The sequence below is a fragment of the Citrus sinensis genome, chromosome 3 (genome assembly GCF_022201045.2).
Source record: "Citrus sinensis cultivar Valencia sweet orange chromosome 3, DVS_A1.0, whole genome shotgun sequence".
Classification (NCBI taxonomy): domain Eukaryota; kingdom Viridiplantae; phylum Streptophyta; class Magnoliopsida; order Sapindales; family Rutaceae; genus Citrus; species Citrus sinensis.
In genome coordinates this window covers 7547393-7561191 of record NC_068558.1, presented here as the reverse complement: position 1 = coordinate 7561191, position 13799 = coordinate 7547393, and the positions used below count along the sequence as shown (strand labels likewise).

The 13799-nt window shown below is 34.8% G+C and overlaps 1 protein-coding gene across 1 annotated transcript; it reads left to right on the top strand.

The window, feature by feature from the left end:
- The first annotated feature begins 1187 nt into the window (after positions 1-1187).
- Positions 1188-5001, top strand: LOC127901432 (uncharacterized). Its single transcript, XM_052438740.1, has 10 exons — positions 1188-1414; positions 1811-2573; positions 2659-2811; positions 2900-3004; positions 3088-3366; positions 3452-3622; positions 3708-4139; positions 4226-4321; positions 4420-4548; positions 4666-5001. Exons 2-10 carry the CDS (start codon positions 1815-1817, stop codon positions 4984-4986), a joined length of 2445 nt encoding a protein of 814 aa, XP_052294700.1. The 5' UTR covers positions 1188-1414; positions 1811-1814; the 3' UTR covers positions 4987-5001.
- Positions 5002-13799: the final 8798 nt, after the last annotated feature.

Sequence of the window (13799 nt, the reverse complement as noted above, 5' to 3'; positions counted from 1 at the left end):
ATAATTCGACACATGATACGTGATTCTTATTGTAAATCGTGGTGGATTCCACCAAATAATACTCTCCCATTATCTTCTTTATTGCTCTCCCCATTATTCTTTTTTATAATTAACAATCCTAAATGTTCCACCCACTAATGACTATATATATTACCCTTCTTTTGCTAATGAAAACGCGCAATTTTCATTTTTTCTTGAAAGTATTTTCCTCTTATTTCTTCAATCTTCGTCTCTCTATTATTTAAACATCATTTGTTCAGATATCATTTTTAAATATTTGCTTATATTCGATTCCTTTAAATTATAACATCCATTCCCTCCAATTCATAACAATTTTCAAAATTTATTAGATGAATGTGAGATGATATCATATGGTACACTTTGTTGGAAATAGAGGCCAGGCAACAAGCAAATTCTCTATGTCTGAGTGTGGTCACGCATGTAATTCAAGATTTTGAAAGAAGAGGTCGGTCCATCAATGTTAATGATAAAAGTATGAAGGGACTAGGGGAGGGACCAATAATGGCCCAGCATGTCACAATATGTGTGGACCTGTTGTTTATGGAGGTTGCTATGTAACCTACACACCCAAAGCAAAGAGCACACGTGTCCTACAGAAAAAGCAATGCAAAGCGAGGTTGGGGGGGTTGGCTGAAGCAGCTCTGTAAGTTACAGATGCTGTAACTTAGCCAGCTCCAGTTGTTTATTATTTGATAGAAAACGAGTTCACATCATCCTTCATTGCTATCAATTAATTAAGAAAAGTGATTATGCTCCAAAAAGCACTTTTGCGGTAACCATGATTATTTGTAACAACCAAAATGATGGTAGTCTCACAACAAGTTACTGTTTCATTTCATCCCCAGTTGATCATTTCATTTCTCGCTCTCATAATCTACCCCATGAAGGGGCTATGAATGAATTTTTTTTTTAACATTTTGACAGTTCCTCTGTCAAAGAATTCTACTAATACAATATAAACTGAGGCTGCTGCACGTGTCATACATGGAGTGGCTGCCATAAATTGTACTGGACTCGATTTGTCAAGATCATCATCCATCATCCGGCCACCCAGCCCACTGACCTCAAAATGTTTGACCGAATTCACACCACACGGGTGCCGGCCGCGTGGATCCAGATGAGTCATAAGTTTTGGGGAAATTTACACTAATAACCAAAAAAACTTTGCTTTTTTTCATCTTAACCCCCCAAAAATATTTCTATCAACATTAGCCATTAAACAACATTTGAGTCCAAAATACCCCTCCCTCATCTCTTCCCCAACACTCTCTTTCTCTCATCTCTCCCAAACCGATCCAACTCCCATCATCGGCGGCGACATCAACCCCGTCGGCGGCGGCTCCATCTCTCACCGGCATCCGATCTACGATCCACAACCTTCAACAAAACCTAGGTTAGTCATTTTTCTTATTTTCATTAATTTAAAATGAGATTTTAGAATAATAATAGTTATAGCTTGAGATTGATAATGGTGGTGATGATGTTTGTGGTGGTTGGTGGTGTTTGGGAGTACTGTTTTTGATTTTGGAGTGATTGCGCTTAATTTTGGGGGTGGGGAGGGAGGGGGGCAGGGCGCGCGCCGGCGCCCATCGCTGGGCAGCAGCGCGCGCCCATGCGCGGCCTGCGGTCGCACCAAATCTGGTGCGACAGCAAGCCTCACGCACCAGATTGGTGCGAGAGTTTTTTGGAGCGACAGGCGCCTGTCGCACCAAAAAATTAGAGTTTTTTTTTTTACGAGTTAATTTTTTATTTCTGTAAATATAATGTAATAATTTTATAAATATTACAGATACATGGCGAAATCAGAATCACCGGATATTGAAGTAGGCAAGATGTATTTTCGTTATGCTGATCACTTTCCTGGTCGAATTTCGAGCATGTGTATGTTATCTTCGGTCGTAAAAGCTATCGAGGAAAAATTAACAAACCGGCAGTTGAGTATGTTCAAAAAGGATATATTTGGGCATTTCTTGGAGTGTCGAAGTTTTCCATTTAGTGGGGTAATTTTGCATAATCTTTTACTGCGTCAAGTGGCCCATGAAGAAGATAGCCGTGAGGATCAGTTATGGTTTCAAATTGGTAAGCATTTGATTCGCTTGTCAATTGTCGAATGGTGCTTGGTTACTGGACTTTCATTTGGTGTTGATACCAATGAAAAAAATGATGAAATGGAGCAGAGGCTACGGAATACGTATTTTGGTGGTGTGCATCGTAAGATTAATGTGAAGCAATTTGATGCCGTATTTAAGGAGTTGAATTTCGAGGAAATAGACGATATGGACGCATTAAAGATTGCGATGTTTTATTTTGCGGACAGAGTACTAAATGCAAGAAAAAATCACTGTCAAATTAATTTCGATTGGCTTGACCAAGTTGATGATATTCAGTACTTCCGAAAGCGTCCATGGGGTCTATTGTCGTGGGAAATGATTTATGAGAGTCTTGACAATGCACTGTTCGAAAAAGACGAGAAATTTAAGAAGACTCGGTTGAAAAATCCAGATCATAATATTGAAAAATACAATCTTTACGGATTTACGTCTGGGGTGCAGGTGCTTTTTTTTGTTTATTAATAAGTTTTATAGTATTAAATATTTGATAGTTGTTTTATTTGATTTTTCACTTTGGTTGTTGTAGGCTTGGATTTATGAAGCAATCGGAGGGTTACCATCAACATGGGTCGTCAAAACGAAGAGTAAGATTCCCCGCATTCTGCAATGGAAGCCTATGGCGTCTTCGAGAATCAACTTTGCGGAGGTTTATTCGTTCTTCAACGACGAATCTCGTCTTGTAAGTAATATGTATTACTTATTTTTTTAACTTTACTAAATTTAAGTTGGGTTTACTTACTTAAATTTTTCAATTAAATTTATGACAGACGGATGTTTTACAAACTCTTGAGCCAAATTCAAAGGAGAGTAGCAGAAAATATTGGCTCTCTGTGAAGGATTACTTGCCAAGCATTCCAGACTGGGTTCATAAGGTCGGTATACTGTAAGTACAAAAATTTTTTTTATCGAAATTTTTGACTTTTCATTTAGTAATTTTAAATGATACTTTATACAGCACCAACCCTCAATCAACGCGATGCCGTCGGTTACAAGACAATCGGACGAGCATGACGATCATGACGACATACCAAACCCAATACCAGAGCAGCGTCATGACACTTTTGAGCAGCGTCATGACGCTTTTGAGCAGCGTCATGACGCTTTTGAGCAGCGTCATGACGCTTTTGAGCAGCGTCATGACGCTTTTGAGCAGCGTTATGACACTTTTGAGGATGAGGTGGCTGTTGATGACCAGCAGCAAACAGACAACTCTGATGACGCACGGGATTCTGAGGTTATAAATAATATACGATATTTTTCACTTTGGTTATTATTTTTTTATTGTTATTCTAAAGTTTTATTTTTTTCTTTTGTATTAGTCGAGGACAAAGCAGTTTAATGATTACGTACGACGACGGCTGGATAAGATTGATCGTAACGTGTATGAAATAAAGTCAGAATTAAAAGATTTTAAAGAAACCGTTGTTGGCTTCATCGACACATTTTCTAAACGTCCAAATAAGGATTCTCCCACTGCACGCTCGTATGCGGTAAGCTAATTTATATTAAATAATTATGTTCGTTTAACTTTTAATTTGATAATTATTTAATATGTTCTTTTTGGCGATTGTACAGGCCCCGGATGACTATGGAGTGTATACTGACGTGGGCAATGAAAATTTGTCTACGCCCACGTCATTGGTTAGTTTCTACGGGGATGTTAGTGGGGAGAGCGTGCAGGTGTTCACAGAGGTGCCTCCGGGCGTTAGTAAGTTCGGCCGCGCGTACATACCGTCGTATGTTTATAACAGTCCTTACATGATTCCTCCGGTCAGGCGAGGACAGAACGTCCGGAGGTTACCTCGACCCCAAATCATGGAGCATGCGATTGACATGAGTACGAGTGTGGATGTAAATCCGCTGAGAGGATTGGAGGACTCTAGTTGGTTTGCTGAGTTTGATCGATGGTTCACTGGTGATATCAGAGTCCGCCGGAACGTCCAGCACCCGCGGTCATTCTTTCAAATAATTTTGGGGACAGCTTCGATGGGATGGCTAGGCGATGAGGTATTTATATTTTCCTCGTGGTGTATACTGTTGTGTATTTGTGTATAATTTTTTTTTTAAATCGTAATATTTCTGTTTCTCTACAGCATATTCACGAGTATCTCCGCTTGATTAGCGGGAAACAACGGCAGTATCCAAATGCCTTACTCCAACGTGTCACACATACGGACACATTTTTTTGGGTAACGTGCCGACAAAACTTACAAATACTATTTAATTTCTTTAATTATTGCCTTTAAGTTTAATTAATTTATGCATTTCTTGGTTATCTATGTACTAGGTGTTCTTGAATCAGTTATGGAATAACGGGAATTGTGCAGTCGATTCAATGGTATTCGACGACCGCTTGAATAGTTATCTGTGTGGGCGACAGCACACAATGTCAAAATCAATGACGGATGTCGATATGGTATGTATTTTATTACATTTCACATGTTCTATAATGAAAATATTCGAGGAGTTGTTTTTTCTTTGTTGTATTTCAATTTCATATATAACGAACATGTTTTTAAATTTTTATATGCAGTTACTCATCCCTGTTAACTTGGACGGCGCGCATTGGGTACTAGCACGAGTTGACTTTCGGAAAAATAAAGTCTGGATTTATGACTCATTACTCACATTTCGCGACGACAAAAGGTACAAGTTGAAATTCAAGCCACTTGAAGTTATATTCCCTCGCTGGTTGGAATATGTTGGCTTCTACAATATACGACCTGAGTTGCGGAGTGAAGACCCGTGGAAAGTTATCGCAGTTAAGAGCGCGCCACAACAAGAGCCTGGAACTGGCGATTGCGGTGTTTTTGTATTGATGGTTACGATGTATTTAATGTTCGGGCTTGCATGAATTTCATCTGGAACTGGTGGGTATACCTGCAGCTCCTGAATTTCATCTGGAACTTCCCAATCAGCCACATCACCAACTGGCTCCACTGGTTGTGCATAAGCCATCGCCAACGATTCTGTAGTGTAAAAGTCCGAGCAAAGGTTAATAAAATCCACCCGGTGTGTTAGACACGCCGCAATTGCATGAGCACACACAAGCTGATCAAGCTGAAACACTCTGCAGGAGCAAGTTCTCTTTTGCAAGTCAACCAACCCTTCCTTAAGCCCACCGCCTATAACTTGAAAGCGATGCGGAGACACCGGCCGAACTATCATTCTTTCAGCTATAGTTCTCCTCTCAGTGACTATTTCATCCGCCCATGTTGTTAGCCGAGTAGTCATGGATTCAGCCACAATTTTTCTATCATAAAACCATTGCTGCAATGTTTTCCTGAAGTGATCAACAAGATGAGTAACAGGAAATTTTCGAGGTTCCCTCATGAAAGCATTAACACTCTCCGCGATGTTGGTGGTAAGAATGTTGTACCTCCTACCTTCAAACTGAGACCTTGCCCAATTACACGTACCGACATTATTTTCTAGGTAATCAGCCGCACCCGAGTGGATCATCCACAACCCTTCAAGTTGTCTCTTAAATTCCTCGTGGCCATATGCTTTTGCTGCATTAATAAAGGCAGGCTCAAATTCATCCCAAAGAGCTTTGGACATTCTAAATTGTGACTTAATGTTACCTTTGACGTGGTAAAAACAAACGCCATGAGTTGCATTGTGAAATACTTTAAGAACGGCTCTCCTTATGGCAGTGCATCGATCAGAGATAATTACCAACTCAGGTCTATCACCAATCACTCCATGTAACTTCATCATAAACCATTCCCAAGCATCATTATTTTCTGAATCCATGATCCCAATGGCTAACGGATACAATTGATTGTTACCATCAAGACATGTTGCCACGAACATGCTTCCACGATATAATCCCTTCAGATGAGTACCATCTACAGCAATGACAGGCCGAATGTACTGCATAAACCCCTTGATGGAAGATCCGAGTGCTACAAAATAGTACAAGAAATTACCATCTCCATCCTGCTCGAGGTGAGTGACTGTACCCTCATTCGCTGTAGTTAGTACGTGAGAGTATTTAGGGAGCAAGTTGTATGACTCTGCAGGGTTGCCGCGTACTATTTCAAGACCAACTTCTCTCGCCCTATATGCCTGCTGGTATGTTAACTGAACACCGTATTCTTGTTGCATATCTGCTCTTATGTCATTGGGAGTATAAATCCTCTTATCTTGAATATATTTTTCTGCGATAATATGACCGACAACCCGGCTCCTTAGTTGATGACGTCCATCAACCAATACCTCATTATGACAAGTGTGTACATTATCAATTCTCTTCACCACCCAAGGAACATGTTGCTCGTTCGAACTTCTAGTTGCTCGAATATGCCATTTACATGATTCTGAACAACAGTGAGCCTCGAAACGTGTCGTAGTAGACCGTGCAATCTTAAAATCAAACTTATCTCTAAAGGCCACCTTGCGTAGTTGTAATATAAGCTCATTCTTCTCAGCAAATAGCTTACCCACGCTGATATCATCTGAGTCACAACTGCTAACAAAGCTTGGAGCAACCATGTTCGAAGGTAAAGTTGGAGCAAGACTTGTAAGGGGGTCAATTCTCCTTCTCGATCGAACCATAGAAGGAATAGGTCTATTGCCTCTGTTATTCATAGGAGTATTGTCTTCACACTCATCCTCATCCTGAAACGACGGAACATTCGAAGGACCGGCTCCTCCATCATCACCATCATTATTGAAACGAGTGCCCCGCCTTGTATTATTAGAAGGTTCTGCACAAACATTATCCCCCTCTGTCTCATTATGAAAATCATCATTGTCCCGAAAATCATTGTTGTGATACGGAGAATATTGTTGCTCCAACGACGTTGTTATTGGAAATACCGTTGCTCCAACATCCTGTAACGTAACGCCATTATCATCAATGTTGTCATAATTGTCGTGGATTGGAGAGTAATATTGCTGCAGCGATATTGTCCTTGGCAACACCTCTTCATCATTATCGGGGCCAGACATATTTGCTCTAAACGAAGTTTCTGTATCGACATGTGGCTCAATACCTTCGCTCGGAACTCGAGGTGATGTGGTCACGAATATAGGAATGCATCCAAAATTAGCTACGTCAGATGCCATATGCAACACAACCCTCACCATTTCATCATCACATATATCCATGGGCATTGCACATATACGATATAATGTGTTACTAGACCTCAAAGTTGTCTTCATTGTGATACTATAGTCATTACGATTTATTTTTAACACCTCATATACTCTTGTCAATAACTGATCAAACATGTAATTTTTTCCAACCAAAAAAGCTCGATTTTTACCATTCACGTACTCCATACAGCCATTCTCTAATGTCTCCCACCAACCATCGTAACACAATTCAAGTACAACTGAATCCATTAAGCCTGAAATTAAAAAAAAATATTTTATTTCAGTCCTAATTAAAATAATACAATTTTAATAAATCTCCAAGAGTGGGTGCGACAGGCAACCTGTCGCCCGAAGCTTGGTGCGACAGGCACCTGTCGCACCAAGTTTTGCTGCGACAGGCAGCCTATCGCACCAAGTTTTGCTGCGACAGGCAGCCTGTCGCACCAAGTTTTGCTGCGACAGGCAGCCTGTCGCCAGATTCAGATTCACCCGACTCAGTTCAGTAAGTTCAGAAAATAATTCATACCAGTAAGTGACGTCGATTTGTGTTGAATTTGGATAGATTATGATCGGATATCACTTTTACAGTTGTCTTTTGCGGTCGCCGTTGGCTTATGATTCAAGAATGAAAAGCTGCTTTTGGTTTGGCGAGATAGGAGAAACAATGTTGGTTTTGTTCTGTAAAGAAGGGTAATTTGGGAAGAAAGGCTTGTGTTTGGCTAATGTTGATAGAAAAAAGTTGAGAGGGTTAATTACGAAAATAATAAAATATTAATGGTTATTTTTGTAAATTTCCCTAAGTTTTGGGGATCTGTTGACACACTAATTAATCATGTGATCAAAATGCCAAGCGGATTAATCCCGCCGTGACTGTAAGAAGAAAAAGGAAGACTTGTTTCATTCGGTTGCTTTATTAATGCAGTACTTGTGTCTTGGAATACGACACGTGATCTCAATTATTATTTTATACTTCTATGAACGACGGACGGTAACATTAAATATAAAAATAGAGAGAGAAAGAAAATGCAAAACCAGAGAATTCTTTTTCTTTTTTTTTTAATTACCCTTTAGCAAATAGATTGGGAAAAAAATATTTGATTAATTCGAATCAAGCGGTCTTTATTTTTCAATCATTCTTAGGATCCAATTTATACTGTTGTTGGGAAATAGTATACAGTCAATTTTATTTCACAATTATAAATTTTTTTATTAATATAAAAATAGTATTCTATAAAATTTTGAATGACAGTATTATTTTTTTTTAAATTGCTCATGAACAAATTAATTGAGAAAAAAATTAATATTTGATGAATTAGAATCAAGAGTTCTTATTTTTCAACCAGTCGTGGGCCTTATTTAAAATTAAGATTGAAACATTATAAGCAATTAATTAATAAGTTTTGATAAAAATGGTGCCTAGTATATTTCTTAAAAGCTACATATTTCATAAGTTTTTCCGTTTTGACAATAGCTTCTAAAAGTAAGTAGGAAGTCACTTTTTACGAGCAACTTATGCACAAATAGATAATTATATCTTTATTTTTATAAACCCCAAAATGTAAATGAAAGACAATTAAAATTTATATTTATTTTGTTCATTATATAATAAAGGGAGATTGCTAGTTTTCCCATTGAAATCAATAAATACAACTTGTATTTCTTATTTTAATTTTAATTTATGTAATTTATTTAATTAATAATAAATACGAATAAAAGTGTATTTTAAAAAAAAGAATAATACTATAAAAGCATAGTGTCATGGAGGTTTTTAGCTATTATGAAAATAGTAGGGGTTGAATAGTATATGTTAATTTTCATAAGAGAAACTGACAATCTCTCTATAATAAAACTGCATTTTCGTAATAAAATTTTGCCAAATGCATGTACTTTGCTTTCAAACTTGCAACAACTATAACAATACAATTTACTAAACACCAAGCTATCTTTTTTAATTAACAACTTATTTCATCTGCATAGTAGTATTTCATCAATTATCACAATTCTAAATTAGCCCTTATGGTTCACTTGATACTATTATGGGGAAATATTTACTAAATGTTTGCAATTACATTTTTTTAATTAAGATGATTTTATCCAATATTTGTTTGATTAAAAAATATATATAATCATTTTACTACTTTTGTCAACACTATTATTTAGAATTTATTTTTAATAAGTTCAATAAATTTTATCTATTTATTTTTACAACACCTCAATACCCTATGTACTTTTAAATCATGAGATTAAATATCACTAAACTTTGACCGTTGAAGCTCCACATATACATTAATTTTTCTTTTTCATTTTTTGCATTACTTAGAGCCAATTTCGTAATATTGAGGTTTTTTAAAAAAATTGTTAACTGCACCACATAAATAATCAATTGTGAAGAGAATTAATTAAACATTTAGTAAAATTTCTTTTAAAAATACTATGAATTTTAAAGTAGTCGTATGTGTTTGATAAATTTCTATAGGAATATAAATTACTAAATTGAACATAATGTTGAATAAAAATTATTAAAATATTTTTACAGTGTAATCTAATAATTGATATCTAAAATAAATATTTTATACTATTGATTTACTTTTTTTATATTGTTATGTCAATATAATTGATAATAATAATAATATCTTTGAGGTTAATGATTTTATTTCCCAGTTAGCAATAATAATTTTAAATTTTTATAATATATATGAGGATATGTGTGTGTGTGTGTGTGAAATTATTTTAAATATAAAACTAATTTTTAAAATCAGATTTTAACAACCATCCCTTCCTTATTTTTCAAAATTTACTGTCAAATGGGTGATTGATTTTGTTAAAAATATTTTTAAAAGAAATTGTCAAATATAAAAATTAATCTTTAACATTTTAAAATTACTTTAAGAACTCAAAAAAAAAACAATTTCAAGCGGGCCCTTGAACATATCGGCTTTAGTATCGACCGTTGAAGTGTTTGGATTCGTCCGTCTACAAATTATATAAGAAATAAATAATTTTTAAATAGCAAAAAAATACGAAACTTGTTCAAGAAACAAACTTTACTATCTATACATTTTCATTTATTTATATATACGAATGAAACTTTGATTCTACGGTTTTCACCCTTTACCCTTACTCTATAGTTACTTTTACACCGTCCATCACTTTGACCATACGTAAGTAGTTAGTTCAATTAAACGGTGATTATCAAAAGGAGGCCTGCTTGCTACCGACTTTTAGGAGAAATATTCCAGTACTCCGAGAGTCCGAGGCTCTCACAGATCACAAATTCACAACAGTGGTCCTAATGTCCGACTCCTATCAATAGATTGATTATTACCCAAATCACATTTCACAAAGCATATGATGGACAAAAACGCAGTTGATAAAAGATGCGACCACGTGAGCAATGATGCAGTGCCAATAATAATAATAATAATAATCAACAGACAAAGCCACAGTGGAATGTCACTTTAGGATATAAAAGGAAGAAAAAAGAAACGTTTCGTGGAGTCGATAAGAAGATCATAAGATGTGATGGTGATCGAATTCGTATCGTGGGCCATGTTAAAGTTGCAATGGCAATATAGCGTTTGGTAACACTACCAAGCAAGAAGCTCGGGAGAGTGTGCTGTGGGAGACGACCGGTGAGATAAAGAAAGAGAGCTTTGGATTTTTTCTTGGACTCTTGGGTGCACTTACTTGCTGCTTGCTATTTGCTATTTGCTAAACGACGAAGAAGAAGACGAGCAGCCTTTTTCCACGCCACTCGATCGACTTTTCAGATTGTAGTCCCACTTGCTCCAAAGTGAAATTTGCAGACACATTTTTTTTTATTACACGATACTATTGCTCATATTATAACTCATATTACATAAGAATATAATTGATATTTACAAATCAGATTATTACTGAGATCAACTTACATCAATGATAATTAAGCTCTGCCTAGATTTTAACCCTCACAAATATTTGAGAAATGTCTACTCCTCACTCATGGGTAAGGAAGAGGACTGTCTTTACTCAATTTTTAATTGAGAAAGAAAATACCCCCACAATACTTTTGTGGGGGTTCGAACTGCTGCCGTCCAACTTGGAGGGCAGCAGCCCTAAAGGCCGAGTGGCTATTTGCAGACACATCTTTGGTTGCCGTTATAATGGATAATTAACATTGGTTTTCTTCAATTTTTTTTTGTTAATAAAAATTCTTTTCTTACCCTTTTATTTATTTTTCTTGCTCCTCTAAAAACACTGTTTCATGTAATTTCCCATATTTTTGAATGGAATACGATTTTACGAATTTCTTTGAAATTTTTTTAATTTTTTTCTGAATTCTCAATAAGTAATTTACCGCTAATAAAACATAAAAAAAATTATATAGTATTACTCGTGGTATGTTTAGTCGAAAGTTGAAAATAAATTATATAATTTGATATAATTAATGCTGTAACTTTCTCTTTAAAAAACAATTAATATTATAAGTCATTTATCTATCATGACCTACCCACAAAATGAAGTTGTGCTTTAATTTGATTTAATTGAGGTAAACTTTGGATAAAATATTATTCTAAATTGTACATTTTTATAAGGAACATGATTCCATCTCCCCGATAAATGCCATAAACAAGTGACAGTTAGTTGATATATGCATTTCATCTACATAATTATTGCTCATATGGCACATAATTAAATTTGTCTTAGCTCTCAGCCTTCATATATTGAAGCTGCCATACTAGCTCCTTGTAATACAAAGTGCCTGATCCAAGCTTTCATGATTACTAACCTAAAATTATTGTTAGTTTGTCAATACATTGATTTATTTCTAAAGAATACAAATGCTTACAATTTATAAATGCCAGGGACTAATTAATATCTCATTGCTATATTATGGTATTAATTGTGGAGGGCATTCCACTAAACTGCCAAAAGAGTAATGTTAGATATTTTAAAATTTCATTCCAAGTAATGTGATTTCTGATGTATCATTTATTAAGTGGTTAATAATTTTTCATAAATTTAAATGAATTAATTATATTGTCTCACCAATTAATAAATGAATACCACATAGTTTAAGATGAAATTTTAGAATGCATAATATTATTATTGCTAAAAAAATCTATAATTTTTTTTTAAAAAGAAGGCTTCTCAACAACAACAATAATAATAATAATAATAATAAGAGAAATTATCCACCGTCCATCCGTTTTTTTTCAATTTTTTCAAAAATACACAATTTTTTTTTTTTTTGCTAGAATCCACCTGAAATTACATTTTTTTTCACTTTTCCACTTCCGTTTAGAGACCGTTAAGAAAACTAACGGAATATTATGTAAAAGATTTTTTCACCCTCAAATGTAAAAGATAAATTATCCACTGACCACCTTTTTTTTTCATATTTTTTTAAAAATATACAATTCTTAATTTTTTTTCAATAATAATAATAATAATAATAATAAGAGAAATTATCCACCGTCCATCTGTTTTTTTTCAATTTTTTCAAAAATACACAATTCTTTTTTTTTTTTTGCTAGAATCCACCTGAAGTTACATTTATTTTCACTTTTTCACTTCCGTTTGGAGACCGTTAAGAAAACTAACGGAATATTATGTAAAAGATTTTTTCACCCTCAAATGTAAAAGATAAATTATCCACTGACCACCTTTTTTTTTTTTTTACTGAACTCCACTTAAAGTTATATTGTTTTGCACCTTTCCACCATTATGTCGTTGTGAAATGAAAATTTTACCCTTATGATATCAGCAAAGTTCTAACAATATTATAACAAGAATGGACCAATGAAAAAATGTTAACTTTAAGTAGGGCGTTGCAAAAAAAAAACATTTGTGTATTTTTAAAAAACAGTGAAAAAATAGATCGACGGTGGATAATTTTCCTAATAATAATAATAATAATAAAAGAAGCAATGTTGGACTTCTAAAAATGAAATTATTAAAATTAGAATGCTATTCCAAGTTTTGATTTAATTTTCATAATTTTTCATGTATAAATAAAATTTTCTATTATGGTAAATTTATTGATCAATTTTATAAAATAAAAAACATTTGGTTTGAATTAAAAAAAGGGCCCAGTTTACAAAATTTCCAAAATATTTTTGTTAAGTTTTAGATTTTTAGTATTGTTAACATCGAATTCGAAAAATAATCGTATAAAATATGTTCAAATCAATTATTTTTCTACTATTTTTTCACTGTTTTTTAAAAATACACAAATGTTTTTTTTTTTTGCAGCGCCCTACTTAAAGTTAACATTTTTTCATTGGTCCATTCTTGTTATAATATTTTTCTACTACTATTTAACAAATAATGAGTCCACACAATTTATGTGGTTGTTGTTGAGTGTGTATGTTATATTAATTGTAACATAGCATTTGCCTCATTATTATTATTTTACTATTTTACCCGCAGCATCGCTCTGAAAAAAGGCCCCCGGACATATCTCACGCGCTTTATCTCCTTGTCGAAACCTGGACATACAAACACCAAAACTCTCTCTCTCTGTGTCATGTCCCTTTCAATTCGCATCCACGTTTCACGCCACGTCAGATGTCGCTGGTCCAC